This window comes from Lipotes vexillifer, unplaced genomic scaffold (genome assembly GCF_000442215.2).
Source record: "Lipotes vexillifer unplaced genomic scaffold, Lipotes_vexillifer_v1.1 scaffold763, whole genome shotgun sequence".
NCBI classification, from domain to species: domain Eukaryota; kingdom Metazoa; phylum Chordata; class Mammalia; order Artiodactyla; family Lipotidae; genus Lipotes; species Lipotes vexillifer.
The window spans coordinates 1,440,506-1,455,495 of record NW_006770909.1 but is presented as its reverse complement, the minus strand read 5'-3'; the positions used below and the strand labels follow the sequence as shown (position 1 = coordinate 1,455,495).

Genomic DNA, 14,990 nt, shown 5'->3' with positions numbered 1-14,990 from the left:
GAATGCCTATTTGATCATGTGTCTTTTGGATGGAAATCTGAATGCAGTGATGGTGCCAGCCATGCTGATATTTGTGGAAAGGGGATGTCAGGCAGAGCGCACGGCAGGTGCAAAAGCACTGAGATAAGTGTGTGCTTGGTGAGTCAAAGGAATAGCAAGAGGGGAAAATTGCCTGGAATAGTGGGAGCAAGAGAGTAGGCAATAGGATATGAAGGCAGATATGGTATGAGCGAGAAGATCGCACGGGGCTTTTGAACTTGTGTCAGGACGCTTTTTTTTTTTTTGCGGTACGCGGGCCTCTCACTGTTGTGGACTTGCCCGTTGCGGTGCTCCGGACGCGCAGGCTCAGCGGCCATGGCTTACGGGCCAGCCGCTCCGTGGCATGTGGGATCTTCCCGGACCGGGGCACGAACCCGTGTCCCCTGCATCGGCAGGCGGACTCTCAACCACTGCGCCACCAGGGAAGCCCAGGATCCTAGCTTTTACCTAGAGAGATGGGAAGCCATTAGAGGGTTACTATAGAAGATAACATCAGGCTTACAGTTTTAAGAATCATTCTTTCTGTTGTACAGAACAGATGGGAAGTGAGGGAGGTGACAGGAGGCCATTTGGACCCTGAGACGGACAAAGTGTGGCCTAATTTCCAATTATGTTTCCCATGAGGTCTGTATACTTGTTTCAGTCTTTGAATGCCCATGAGATAACACTGTATATCCTTTAAAAAAAAAAAATCTCCCTTTTCTTAAACTACATTGCTAAATACTCTAAGGAATGTTAAAAGTATTCAAAACTTGGATGCTTTGAATTTTTATATATTTCAGCATAAGAGCTATAAGGTATTAGTATTTTAAAAGCATGTTACTTTTTATAAATGATAGAAAGTGCTTGCACAGGGGGAGGTAATGTCAGCCATTAAATTGTTGAACAAAGTTATTTTTCCAGGGCGTTGGCTTAAGCCCATAGGAAAAGGTCAGTTCCTAAAAATTATCTGTCTGATCCTTTGTGACATGAGTGTTTCAAGGGTTTTTAACACTATGAATCTTACCATCTAATACCAATAAAAATGTATTTAGGATATATATCTGATTTTAATATCTTATGGATAACGATTTTGTTTGTTATACTATAGAATCTTTGAAACTAGGTATGCCTCCCCCTTTAGAAATAAATTTAGAGACAAAACAATTCAAAGATTTTATAAGGAATCCATTAATTTCCAATTTTGCATCCTTCTAACTCACACAAATACAGAAACACACACAAATATACATCATTTGTATATGTGTAGACATATTTTGGCTACTTTTCATGGCATTTCAAGTGAAATTTTACAAAATTAATCATAAAGTATTTTAAAATGGGAGGGAGGTAGGGCTGTTAGCAAACACTCTGTCACTGTGTTAATCACATGAGACATTTTACCACTACCCTTTCAATAAAATGTTTAATTAAAACAAGAATAAGAAAATTAGTTTTAGGTCAGATTAGCCTTTGAAAATATTAAGGGTGCAACATTAAAATACATGCTTAAATATGCAAACATTTATCTTTTATTTTTGTTTTTGGTGAAGCTTTCTAGAGGGTATTTAATGATATTTTATAGAGGGGGTAAATTTATAGCATCATAGGTTCCACATTGTTTGATAATTTTGTCATCATGAAAAAACAGTGAATGGTATCTTAGCTACTCCACTTATGTTTATCGAATTTTTTCTTATTTAAAGCATTTGCTAAAAATAACATTTATAATAAGCATTTTCCCACTCACCAAATTCTTAAAAACACAACCATCAGAAGAAATGAAATTCAGACCATTCACCTGTGAAAGAAGAGAATGTTGTTGGATATCATGGCAGAAAATTGGCACCCATGGAATCATATATACTTTGAGATGTCCAAATGTGAACACACACACACACACGACAGTAATTTTAATAATCAAAAACAGAGTTACAGTTACAGGACTCACTAAACATTGATAACAACAGAAATGTGAAGGGAGATTTAGATAGAACATAAAAGCTAAAAGTCCTAAAATAGTTTACATTTGAGATTAAAAGATGTGTTTACTTCAAAAATAAACTGAGATTTCATTCAGTGGATGCCTATGAAATGTTTCTAAATCTTTAGTGAAACAGTATAGGAAAGATCAATGTCTAGTTGAATATCTTTGAACTACTCCATATTTATAGTTTGTTGGTTATAATGATAATGCAGCTAACATTACAAATCTATGTTGATTCACTAAATTTTACAAGGTGCTTTTGAAAAACATTACCAATGCTTTGGAACTTTTTCTACATGGTATAAAGTGTTTCAAACATGTTTTTTCTATGGAGGTTTAGGAAGATCTATACAAATAAACATTCATGTAGTACATAATCCTCAGTATCAATTGTTCAATCCTATGAATTCTTACAATAAACACCAACAAGCTCAATAGAACAAAATTAAAAATATTTAACGTTTTATCATACTTTTATTTGCCTTTTTTTTTCTGCAGGCTAAATTCCCATTAAAAAAAATTGCGCGTCCGAATAACTATATTTTCAATTGTTTCAACAGTAGTATAAAAAGTTGATGGAATGAGGATACGATTAGCTTTTTGATAATAATCAAATATGTAGTTTGTTGGCCTGAAAATTATTTGGAATGCACAAAGGAAAAAAAAAAAGAGGCAGCCTTCATGATGCTTGTGCAATTGTTAAAAACAAACGAATACAATATAAAGATGACTTAGATATGCCATATATAATCATAAATTGCTGCAGTTTGAAACTTTCTTGGATGGTTGCTCCATTATACAACAAACTCACTAGCACTACTTCAACTAGTTTTAAATCCTTCAAAAGATGTATTTATTTCATTTAAATCAGAGTGAGTAAAACATATGCTAGACAAGAGAAATATGCCTACTTTATTCATTTTAATACCCTTGTCCTTCTCTAGAAAATGTCACAGTAGTAAAAAGGAAGCTGTAAAGTAGTAAAAAGGAAGCTGTAAAGTCTTTGTAACCAAAAATATATGTCAATCAGCAATATAAACATTTAATTTTTATTGAACTGACAATTACATGTTGTATATCTATATTTTCCTTTTATCCATTATGCACTATTAATAAAGAACAGTTTTTTTCACAAGGGTTCTTCTTGCTTACTATGTAAATTTATCTGTGACTAAAATAAAACTATGGACATATAAATGCCTTCACAGAATGCATTACAAAGTCACAACATAGAATCACTCCAAGGTCCATCACAATCACTTACCCTACAACATTTTTATCTGGCCTGAAATATTTGTGTTGGAAGTACTCTTAGCACTAACAACCCATCCTAACTATTCAATCTTCTGTAGCTCCCTAGTACTATCAAGCCATACCAACATCTGTTCAGAATAAATGTATTAACATATTCAGAGTTCTCTCATCAACAAATAAACTTGAAAAACAGATAAAATGAAAAAAGTTCCAAAAGTTAAAGAGATTCAGCTATTTTAGGAATGATGTTGCCTGATGTCTTTCAGGGTTACTCTAATATCCTCCAGCCCTGAAGCTCAGAGGCGTGTGTGTAATTTCACACCTGCCCACATAGAATATGGTGTACCCAGGAGTGATTCTCCTCAAATTGAGCAACCACCTGAAAAGGCCAGAAACATGTCTTTAACTCATCAGCTTACTGATGTAGCTTGGTTTCTCCTAAATCAGACTGATTTGTTATAGGAATGGATATTTTTTGCAACCTTTCCTGGATATAGCTCTTTAAAAGTGAATTTGAAGACCTAATGGGTGAAAAACCTGAGACAAATGCTCTTTTCATATCCATGTTTTCACATATGTAAAATTCATATGGAAGCATTTATTATCCAAGAAAATACTGAGGAAAGTATTTGAAATGCATGCCCATAGATGTGCAAAGCTATATTTAAAGGAATAGGTTTTGATATCATGGTACTTTTATCACTTCCTTGGTTCCTGTAGATATCTTGTTAATCTAAGTAGTTTTAAAGGAAACTGAGTATTTTGGAGAACAAATTGAAACATTGTAAGTATGTTATTTTTAAAAAGCAATATAAACTCACACTTTATGCATAACTAATACAGTTGCTATATTAAATTTGGCATATATGTGTGTGTGTATATATATATATATATATTCCAAAAAATTCCACAGGCCTCTAGTTTTCACTGTAACCAGCTCCATAACTGTCTCTCTTTCAATGAAGGTAATATGGACACCAGACTTGTCGTATTATATATATACAGTAAAGAGTAACGATGCTATAACACAGTATATAGAATCCATCAAATAAAGGCTAAAATCATATCTCTAGGCCTGCTTCTCAGAGATTTTCATATATAAAAGTACTGTCTCTTTGCAAAAGTTGAGTTAGAGTTCCTTTGAAAGCTTTTGAAAATAGGGTGAGTTCATTTTACATCTACAATTATAATAGCTACACAACTTCCCTTGCCTTGGACAATTTATTGCATTCACTTCAGGAGGGAATGGTAAGAGACAGAGATGATTCCCCAGACTACCTCCTATTCAGTTTGGGAGCTAGTGGAAGACTGCCTTCTCTCCAACACCAGTCTCTGATGAACGGGATCTATTAAAAAGAACTGCGTTGGTTTACACTGCAGATTGAATGGAGCACTAAGTGACTTGCGTTAGTATTCTGCAGTGGGGGTAATGGTCGCCTCCAGTTGGTATAGAATGTTGCAATAATACTTTCACACAGGTGCAACAATTGTTCAAGTGTCCTTATTTAAGTTGTCACTACTACCCAGCATATCTCCATCAAATGTCCCCACCTCCCTTCACCCCGCAGTTTTTTCCTCCCTCTTAGCAGGTGTAAACAGATGAGGAAATACGAGTACTTTCAAACTGTCACCTATGTATCATGAAGGTGGGAGGCTACTGCAAATAGCTTGGAAACTGCTTCTAGGAGGCGTTTAGCGATACAGCCCACTGACACAGGTCAGATGCTATTAATTGGATCACCCCCAACCCCTCAGGCCTGGGCTGTAATTTGCCAAACAGCCATCTCTCATTTGCAAATAAAAGTTAAAATCAATCCACAGATACAGAATGCTAACTTCCTGTCACTCAAATTTACGGGGGTTTTCTTTGTAGAGCTGGCAGATTGTGACCGAGAGAGACAGAGACAGAGACAGAGACAGAGACAGAGACAGAGAGAAGGAGAGGGAGAGGGAGAGGCAAAGAGAGAGAGAGGATGAATATCACTTGCTTCCTAAGCAGGGATTTGCCTGCGATGCGCGGCGAGCGGACTGCGGCGGCTGATTTACACAGTTGGAGCGGAGGAGGAGCCGGGGGGTGCTGGGGGAACAAGCTGGCTGAGGCTCCGGCGATGGGCTGATCTGGGGCTCCCGAGCGCCGCTCCCTCTCTGCGCGATTTGGGGACGGCTGATGGATTTGCATTCGGGTTCCAGCCAGGCGTTTGGTATATTGCCTCCTAACACCCGACCTGGCGCTCCCAGTTTGGGTGCAGACGTTGGTAAGTAACGTGTAATCCGATTTTAGTTATTTCCTAGGCCATTAAAGTGGCACTTTTAAAGCAGGTCAGTCTTAAATGATGCCGCTGCCGAGAGCGTCTCCTTCGCCTGAAACGTTCCGCGGTCTCCTCCCCGCTCCCCCACACCCCCGCCCCCCGCTCCAGAAGTGAGGGTGCTTGAATGGTGAGCTGTCAGGGGGCTCACTCTCTGCCAACCGGATCGCTTCACCTTGGTGCTTTGCCGGAGATCCCCCAAATTCAAGTCGAATTTGGTGTGTACAGCCGTACTGTGGTATTCATATCCCGTCTCTGCTTTTCTCTCCTCCGCCCCCCGCCCCCCACCGCCACCACCTTCGCTGTCTGGTCAATGCTGGGATCTGGGATCCGGTCACCCCCTTCCAGCCTCCTTCCCACCCTCTTCTCTCATCTACACAGCCCCAACCCCACTCCCACCTACTCAAAGGGTCAAGAGCAAAGACACCCGGAGAAGGCAAGGTCTAGTCCCAGCTCTTCCTAAGGAAGGAGGCCTCGCGAAGGGATTGCGCTGTGAGTGACAACCTTTCAGGAAGCGAGAGAGAGAAAAAAAAAAAAAAAAAAAGAGAGACCGAGCCAGGGCTCTCGGGGACCGCGAAGCTCGCCACTGAATCGAGAGCACCGAGATCTGAAAACAAAGAGCCCAGTCCTGGGACACTCACTGCCTGCCATCGAGGGTACGTAGAGCTGCGGTCTGGAGCTGCCTGTCACTGGCACTGCCGCGCTAGGTGTGCGCCCGGCTTTCACATTGGTATGCAGCGACCATTTCCCTGCAAGTCGCAAAGGTGGAAGCACTTAAAAGGATTACAAGCGTGATTTGGTGGCCTTTCTGAAAGTTGGTGCCTGAGGAGGAGAAACTGCAGGCTACTGCATGATGGATACAATTCAGCCTCCCAGAGAGTTTGCACCTCTCGCTGGGAAGCCCCTCGGAGTAAACCTCGGAGATCGAGAGCGCTCTGCACGGATAGGTACTCACCGTCATCCTTTCCTACTTTGCCTAATTGAAACCAGTATTCTCGCGTGTAAGGATGTTCTTTGTAGAGCATATAGCTTGGCCGCGGTGGCTTCTAAAAGCTCACAGGTGCTAGAGGGTTGTATTTTTGAACTGGATATTTAGCTGTAAGGACGATGATAGAGTGAGTGGTACTGGAGACTAACATACCCTCGGACCCCTTTTCTTGGGGGAGTAAATAGTAAGTAACTCCAATAAATAGGCCAGGTGGTGGAGCGAAGGGCCCCTCCCCCAGCGGATCGCTCGTGTTGTAAAGAAGGAAAATGGCTTGAGCTTTTAATCATTTTCCATTTCTAAACAGACCCATTGTGCGTTTCGCCCGGCGATAGATTAGAAAAGGACCTCTGGAAGGCTCAGGGCTTTTCAGAAAATGAATGATGCAGCATTTTAATTATTTGTTCTAGGGAAGATCATTTTGCTTCCATATTGGAATATTTAATCTTAGATATGGAGAGATTAGTGGGCTCGGAGATCCAGCAAAGCGGAGGGGGAGGTGGGAGGGGGTACAATGGGGAGAAAGAGCTTCTTGTCCTCCCTGTGGACAAACAAATGATGCACGGGCGCTCGCAGCCGAAAGCGGTCGAAATCCGGGCTCCAGAGCCCTTCATCCCCTAACTTTTAGAGCTCTTCCTATAGCTTAGACACCCTACACTGCAATAAAGGAAAGGAAAATGGTGTAATAGCCTTTTGGACATGTCCCAGATCAAGAACTTAGGGGGTTGTAGTTCAAGAGAGAACAGAGAATGATTGCCAAGGGGGCCATTTACTGTCACTGGGAAGCCTCCCGGTTACGCATCGATTCCATGGCATCTTGGGTTCCGATAAGATCCCTGAAACAGTCACTGTCTCTGCACGTTGGGTACAGAAGGAGGTGTGTGGGGGCCGGTGGGGGGGGCAGATGGTGAAGGAGAAGGGACTGCTCTCGTTCTGAGCTCAGACTATTAGTGTTGGTCTGCTTCTCGGTTGAGACCCGGAGAAATAGGGTGAGTCTGGAATGTTAAGGGTGTGGAATGTTAGAGAATCCTGCCGGCCTGCTTACTTAGTCTGTGACAGCTACTGTGAAGTGGCAGACTCAGGTGTGGTCATTTCTAATACAAGATACCATGCAAATATCCGATGACTGACTCTTAAGTAACGTTTTGTTGAGTTAGGTGATTTATATATATTTAGAATGGTAAGAAACTGATACATAAGTTGGGTTTTGTAAAAAGCGCTTTAAGAAACAATCAGCTCTACGGTCTAACTTTGAGCCCTTGGGCAAGTGAGTCCAGTTCTTTAGTGACCAGAAAGTCCCTCCCTTCCCCATGAGTTGGTGACAGGATTGGCGTGTGTTGCGGGGCTGGAGGGCGACATTGTGGAGGCACAGTTCCCGCTGACGAGATTCCTTTGCTGCACACTTGCCTCTCTCCAGCTTCTCTACTAACGTGCATTTCCTGCCAGCAGGTAGGACTGTAGAACCATCAGGTGAGCCTTTAAAAACTCCTCTTAGAGGATTCTTGTGAGCTGTGGTCTGGTGGCTCCTCTTCACTGAAACGTCTTCCCTCAATCATCCCCACCCTCAGGACTCTCTACCATCCCCTGGCCGAAAATATCACGGAGAAATATTTGGGGGGACGGAGGGGGTGGTAAGAAAGAAAAGAAAGAATCTAAACCCTGAAATGCTGCCCCCTATCCCCGCGAGGTCTTTCCCGGTGTAAGAAGTGAAATGTGTCATTGTTACCCAAGTGGTCTGCGTATCCTTCCAGAGCATTGGTTTGTCTCTGATTTTAAAGAGGTGGCAGCAAACACATAGCTGTTGAATCCAGGGGAAATCGAAGGCTTTGAGCTGCAGCACAACAAAAGGATTCCTGGTGCAAAGAGATCGAAGCAAAATGCAGGAGAGACTCGGTCCAAGTCGCTCAGGCTGCCTGAGCTCTTACTCAGGACACTCAAGCAGAATCAGCTAGATTCAGGTCTTCTGCTATGGAGACCTGAATTTCCCTTTATTCCAGTCTTTGGAGGGAAGTGTGTGATGTGAAAAGGATAATTCCGAAGGAGAGTCTTACTTTTCAAACTCTCTACACTAGAGAGTGGAGATTTTGTGAACTAGAGGAGCAAACTAGTCAGGCAATGGTTTCCCTTAGAGTTAAAATAAATTAAAAATTAAAAAATGCCTACACCCCTCCCCCAGTCCCAACCAAAGGAACGTTTCCCCTTGATCTCTTCTTTCTTCTTGTTTTATTCTGACAATTTGTCATCTCGACCCCTTCACTTCTTTTCTCTCCCCTTAAACAAACACACACACACTCGCACACAAACTGTATAGTCACGGCTTCCTAGTGCTCGCGCCCGACCCCATGCTAAGCGCGCTCCCCTTCTTGGAGCTCATTTTGGTGACGTGGAAAGCCGGATCCAGGGTTACAGCACATATAAAAAAAAAAAAAAAAAAAAAAAAAAAAAAAAAATCCAGCGCAAGAGAAGTCCAAGATTCTGCACCTTGATTGAGCCTGCCTTCCTCCCTGCCTTCCTCCCGCCCTCCTTCCAAGGATGCCCAATGATGTGCTGCCGGTACCCAGGAAGAGAAGCTACGGCGGTGGCAGCAGCAGCGGCGGCAGCGAAGCTGGAAGCCTGCAGCAGCCCCTTCTCCCTCCTCTATTGAGTGTTCCAAGCGGCAGTTCTGCATTCTAAAGAAACCCATTGAAAGGCCCATTGCATTCCCAGCACGTCTCAAGCTTGCTGCCTTTTATTTTTTTCCCTTGGTTCCCCCCCCACAACCCCCCAGCCCCCTCGCATTCAGCTTCAGCAAAAGGAAGGGAGAGGGAGGGAGAGAATCCTTAAACTCAAGCTTTTTCTTTTTTTTCCTCCCCCGATGTTCAATGCTAAAAAAAAAAAAAAAAACTCCTGCAAAATAGGTAAGTCAAAGGCATCTGGAGCCTTTCTTGTCTAAACCTCAAGGATCTCAAAACCAAGAAAAAGCATTTAAAAAAAAGAATGGTGAAAAGGAAATAACTTAAGTAGATTGTAATATTTTAAGAGGGATACGGGGAAGACTAACTGATACTGCAATGTAGCCTCATCTGCCTTCTCTCTTCTTTCATTGAATTGTTTCCAAAAATTGAGTATTGCATGCCTGAGGCAAATTTCTCTTTGCTTTCTTATGGGTTCTCCTTTCCTTACAGCTGTGTACATCATATGCAAGTTGAGTGAGGAGATTTATTCTTTTCACTCTCTCTGTAAATTATACCATTGTGTTTTAAGTTAGAGGGTTGACAAAAATTTCCTTAATGGATGCATCTGTGTGGAGAGAAAATATATGCTAAAAATTCGTTTATTTTTATTAAAAACAATTCAATTTTGACTGCTATTTCAGTGACTCAGAAAGGGCAATCTAATAAAACTGTATTATTATAATTTATTTATGTACATATTTTCATATACTGATATTAGGCAAGGAAAGAGAGCCAAAGAGGAAGGCTCTGTATTATTAGAATAGTGCACTGTATTTGTTTCTTCTGATGGGAAAAGAACGATGTCTTTCTTTGAAATGTATTTCATGTGATAGATCATCTCTCAGCAGGTAAGAATCCAGGTTTCCACTCTTTCTTGCCTTTAACTACCCAAATCTCCTCTAGCCACCACCTGCCATTCCATCTTTTTGCAGGGTTCCTCAGTTGATCTCAAAGGCACAGATATACATTCCAAACTAAGCTCTGAAAGTGTTTTAATACAGCCACTCCCAGGCTCAGCATCCTTTAGCTGTCACTATCTTTAGATCTGACAATTGCATGGGCTTGTTCTTTAGAAAGGCTAATCACTCCTAAGGGATTTAAACGGCCAAAATGATACACATATGTAGAAATCATTTAATTAAAGGAGATGTTAATGATCTTCTTGGGCAAAAGGGGTTAGGGTATAGTGTGTTACTGAGCATGCACTATAATTAAGCATATTGTGCTCATTTCTTAAGAGAAATCTTAGCTTTTCCTGAGATACCAATCATCTTATACATCTCAACATCTGATATTGGTCAATGGGCTCATAATTTATCATACTCTTTAATAACTTTGGGGTATGTCATGTCTTTTTATGAATAGAAACCCATAGCTTAAAGAACACTTTCTTCCATCAGAGTTTCAATCAGATCCATAACAGGCACCTCTGATATCAATGGCACCTCTGATATCAATATGATTTTTAACAGGCAAACAGGTGTAATGGCCAAATGATTGCCATTATTACTGAATCTGCCTACCCCTAAAAGGAATCACTGTATGCAGTTTCCTTGCTTGCTATAAGAAGCAATGAAAGCTGCTTTTGATTTCATGATGTGCCCTTTACCAAATATGGCTTGATTCAGGAAAATGTCATCGCATGGTACAATATTTCATCTCCTAATTTTAAGATATAGGACATATAAAGCATGTTGATAGGTTATTTTGAGTGTCAGTTCAACAATTACTAAAGTTTTTATATCACTCTTAAAAAGCTCCACATGTATGAGACAATTAGAATAGAGCATATGACTAAAAGCTAAAAATCTGCATCTTTATTTCTGTTGCAGTTTTGTAATCAACCGTGAACGATGAAACCTTCTATAGCTGAGCTGCTCCACAGAGGGAGGATGTTGTGGATAATTCTTCTAAGCACAATTGCTTTAGGATGGACTACCCCGATTCCCCTGATAGAGGACTCGGAGGAAATAGATGAGCCCTGTTTTGATCCATGCTACTGTGAAGTGAAAGAAAGCCTCTTTCATATACATTGTGACAGCAAAGGATTTACAAATATTAGTCAGATTGCTGAGTTCTGGTCAAGACCTTTTAAACTATATCTGCAGAGGAATTCAATGAGGAAATTGTACACCAACAGTTTTCTTCATTTGAATAATGCTGTGTCCATTAACCTTGGGAACAATGCATTGCAGGACATTCAAACAGGAGCTTTCAATGGTCTTAAGATTTTAAAGAGGCTATATCTACACGAGAACAAACTAGACATCTTCAGAAATGACACCTTCCTTGGCTTGGAAAGTCTGGAATATCTGCAGGCAGATTACAATGTCATTAAACGTATTGAGAGTGGGGCATTTCGGAACCTAAGTAAACTGAGAGTTCTGATTTTAAATGATAATCTCATCCCCATGCTTCCAACCAATTTATTTAAGGCTGTCTCCTTAACCCACTTGGACCTACGTGGAAACAGGTTAAAAGTTCTTTTTTACCGAGGAATGCTAGATCACATTGGCAGAAGCCTGATGGAGCTCCAGCTGGAAGAAAATCCCTGGAACTGTACATGTGAAATTGTGCAGTTGAAGAGTTGGCTGGAACGCATTCCTTACACTGCCCTGGTGGGAGACATCACCTGCGAGACTCCTTTCCATTTCCATGGAAAGGACCTGCGAGAAATCAGGAAGACAGAACTCTGTCCCTTGTTGTCCGACTCTGAGGTGGAGGCTAGTTTGGGGATTCCCCACTTGTCATCAAGCAAGGAGAATGCATGGCCAACTAAGCCTTCCTCAATGCTGTCCTCTGTCCATTTTACTGCTTCTTCTGTTGAATACAAGTCCTCAAATAAACAGCCGAAACCCACCAAACAATCTCGAACACCAAGGCCACCCTCCACATCCCAAGCTTTATACCCTGGTCCAAACCAACCTCCCATTGCTCCTTACCAGACCAGACCACCCATTCCCATTATATGCCCTACTGGGTGTACCTGTAATTTGCACATCAATGACCTTGGCTTGACTGTCAACTGCAAAGAGCGAGGATTTAATAACATTTCTGAACTTCTTCCAAGGCCACTGAATGCTAAGAAACTGTATCTGAGTAGTAATCTGATTCAGAAAATATACCGTTCTGATTTTTGGAATTTCTCTTCCTTGGATCTCTTACATCTAGGGAATAATCGTATTTCTTACGTCCAGGATGGGGCTTTCATCAACCTGCCTAACCTAAAGAGCCTCTTTCTCAATGGCAACGATATCGAGAAGCTGACACCAGGCATGTTCCGAGGCCTACAGAGCCTACACTACTTGTATTTTGAGTTCAATGTCATCCGGGAAATCCAGCCTGCAGCCTTCAGCCTCATGCCCAACTTGAAGCTGCTATTCCTCAACAATAACTTGCTGAGAACCCTGCCAACAGATGCCTTTGCAGGCACGTCTCTGGCTCGGCTCAACCTGAGGAAGAACTACTTCCTCTACCTTCCCGTGGCTGGTGTCCTAGAACACTTGAACGCCATTGTCCAGATAGACCTCAATGAGAATCCTTGGGACTGTACCTGTGACCTGGTTCCCTTCAAACAGTGGATCGAAACCATCAGCTCAGTCAGTGTGGTGGGTGATGTCCTGTGCAGGAGCCCTGAGAACCTCACCCACCGTGACGTGCGCACTATCGAGCTGGAGGTTCTCTGCCCAGAGATGCTGCACATCACGCCAGCTGGAGCATCCCCAGCTCAGCCTGGAGATTCTCATCTTGCTGGGGGGCCAACGAGTGCATCACCTTATGAATTCTCTCCCCCTGGGGGTCCTGTGCCACTTTCTGTGTTGATTCTCAGCCTGCTGGTTCTGTTTTTTTCAGCAGTCTTCGTTGCGGCAGGCCTCTTTGCCTATGTCCTCCGCCGGCGCCGGAAGAAGCTGCCCTTTAGAAGCAAGCGGCAGGAAGGCGTGGACCTCGCTGGCATCCAGATGCAATGCCACCGGCTTTTTGAGGATGGTGGAGGTGGTGGAGGTGGAAGTGGAGGTGGGGGGCGACCGGCTATTTCTTCCCCAGAGAAGGCCCCTCCTGTGGGTCATGTATATGAGTACATACCCCACCCTGTTACTCAGATGTGCAATAACCCCATCTACAAGCCTCGCGAGGAGGAGGAGGTGGCCATTTCATCAGTCCAGGAGACAGGGCATGCAGAACACGGGGCTCCTGGGACACAACCCCCAGGAATGGGGGAGGTTCTCCTAGGAAGTGAGCAGTTTGCTGAGACACCCAAGGAGAACCCCAGCAACTACCGGACATTGCTAGAAAAAGAAAAGGAGTGGGCCTTGGCAGTGTCCAGCTCCCAGCTCAACACCATAGTGACCATGAATCATCATCACCCTCAGACTCACCACCCAGCCACTAGTGGGGTGTCAGGGGTAGCTGCAGGAACTGGGGGAGACTTGGCTGGGTTCCGCCGCCATGAAAAGAATGGTGGGGTGGTGCTGTTTCCCCCCGGGGGAGGCTGTGGTGGTAGCAGTACGCTACTAGACCGAGAGAGGCCACCACCAGCCCCCTGCACAGTGGGGTTTGTGGACTGTCTCTATGGCACAGTGCCCAAATTAAAGGAACTGCACGTCCACCCTCCTGGCATGCAATACCCAGACTTACAGCAGGACGCCAGGCTCAAAGAAACCCTTCTTTTCTCGGCTGGAAAGGGCTTCACAGACCACCAAACCCAAAAAAGTGATTACCTCGAGTTAAGGGCCAAACTTCAAACCAAGCCGGATTACCTCGAAGTCCTGGAGAAGACAACATATAGGTTCTAACAGAAAAAGAAAAATAAATTAGTGCTTTTTTTTCAAAAGAAAATAAAAAGAAAAAATATACCCCTTGCTCCCTTTATACTTGTCCCAATAACTCCATTCTCACAAACTCCCCTGCCCTGAACAGAACTGAAACCGCATGATAACTAGAAAATACAGATGTATGCTCTCCCCACTCAGATGTGATTCGGAGGAAGGGCCATACTCAGATCATTAATCAATGAAGTGCCTTCGCAGACTTTTGCCAGCAAATGTTATTATTTTTTTATACTGGAACTGGAGACTTTGACTGTGCCATGTATAAGGTATATTAGGGATCATTGTATTGATCCTAATTAAGTAAAATTCGATGTGTCTTTTTCTTTTCAGTAACTTTTGTTTTTAGTTGTAGTTTTGTTTTGACAGGGAGGGGGGAAAACAAATTGACATTTGTGGCTTTCGTTCCTCTTGCCCTCATGGCACAGATTCTGTACATGTATTAATAATGCAGTTTGCTGCATGCCTGGAAACTGCAAGGCGGGGAGGGAGGGGGCGGGTCTTGCTCGAACTTTCTCACCCACTCGTTTTTCTCTTACACACAAACCCACACAGAAATCACAAATCTCTGCACATAGGTCCTTACACCTGCAGCCTCTTCCTTCTGGTGTAGGTACATACACACACACACACACACACACACACACACACACACACAAACACACCCCCCACTCCCTAATCTAATTAGTTCGGGTCCGATCCATTCCTATCCTCTCCATAGCTTCACCTTCCCTTCACCCCTAGTGTACAGCTCACAGCGTCTCTCCTCCACCCTGGGAAAAGTCATCTTCCAGGATGGAGCCAACTGAAGTGGAGGCCTGGTGGTTTAACAGCCGTAGGCACTCACCTAGTATGAACACCTTCTTTGTGACACTTCATCCTGATGCCAAGATTTTCTGG

The 14,990-nt window shown here is 42.9% G+C and overlaps 1 protein-coding gene across 2 annotated transcripts; it reads left to right on the top strand.

The window, feature by feature from the left end:
* The first annotated feature begins 5,443 nt into the window (after positions 1-5,443).
* Positions 5,444-14,601, top strand: SLITRK3 (SLIT and NTRK like family member 3). 2 transcript variants are annotated; one of them, XM_007446420.1, is made up of 2 exons: positions 5,444-5,514; positions 11,097-14,601. In XM_007446420.1, the coding sequence occupies exon 2, from the start codon at positions 11,118-11,120 to the stop codon at positions 14,055-14,057; it is 2,940 nt and encodes a 979-aa protein (XP_007446482.1). In that variant the 5' UTR covers positions 5,444-5,514; positions 11,097-11,117; the 3' UTR covers positions 14,058-14,601. The 2 variants fall into 2 exon arrangements, with proteins under 2 accessions (XP_007446482.1, XP_007446481.1); XM_007446419.1 differs by lacking the exon at positions 5,444-5,514 and adding an exon at positions 6,111-6,512 and having other exon boundaries at positions 11,097-14,415.
* Positions 14,602-14,990: the final 389 nt, after the last annotated feature.

Excerpts from the sequence above, each read along its gene's own strand:
- SLITRK3 (XM_007446420.1), top strand. The coding sequence starts at position 11,118 with ATGAAACCTTCTATAGCTGAGCTGCTCCACAGAGGGAGGATGTTGTGG.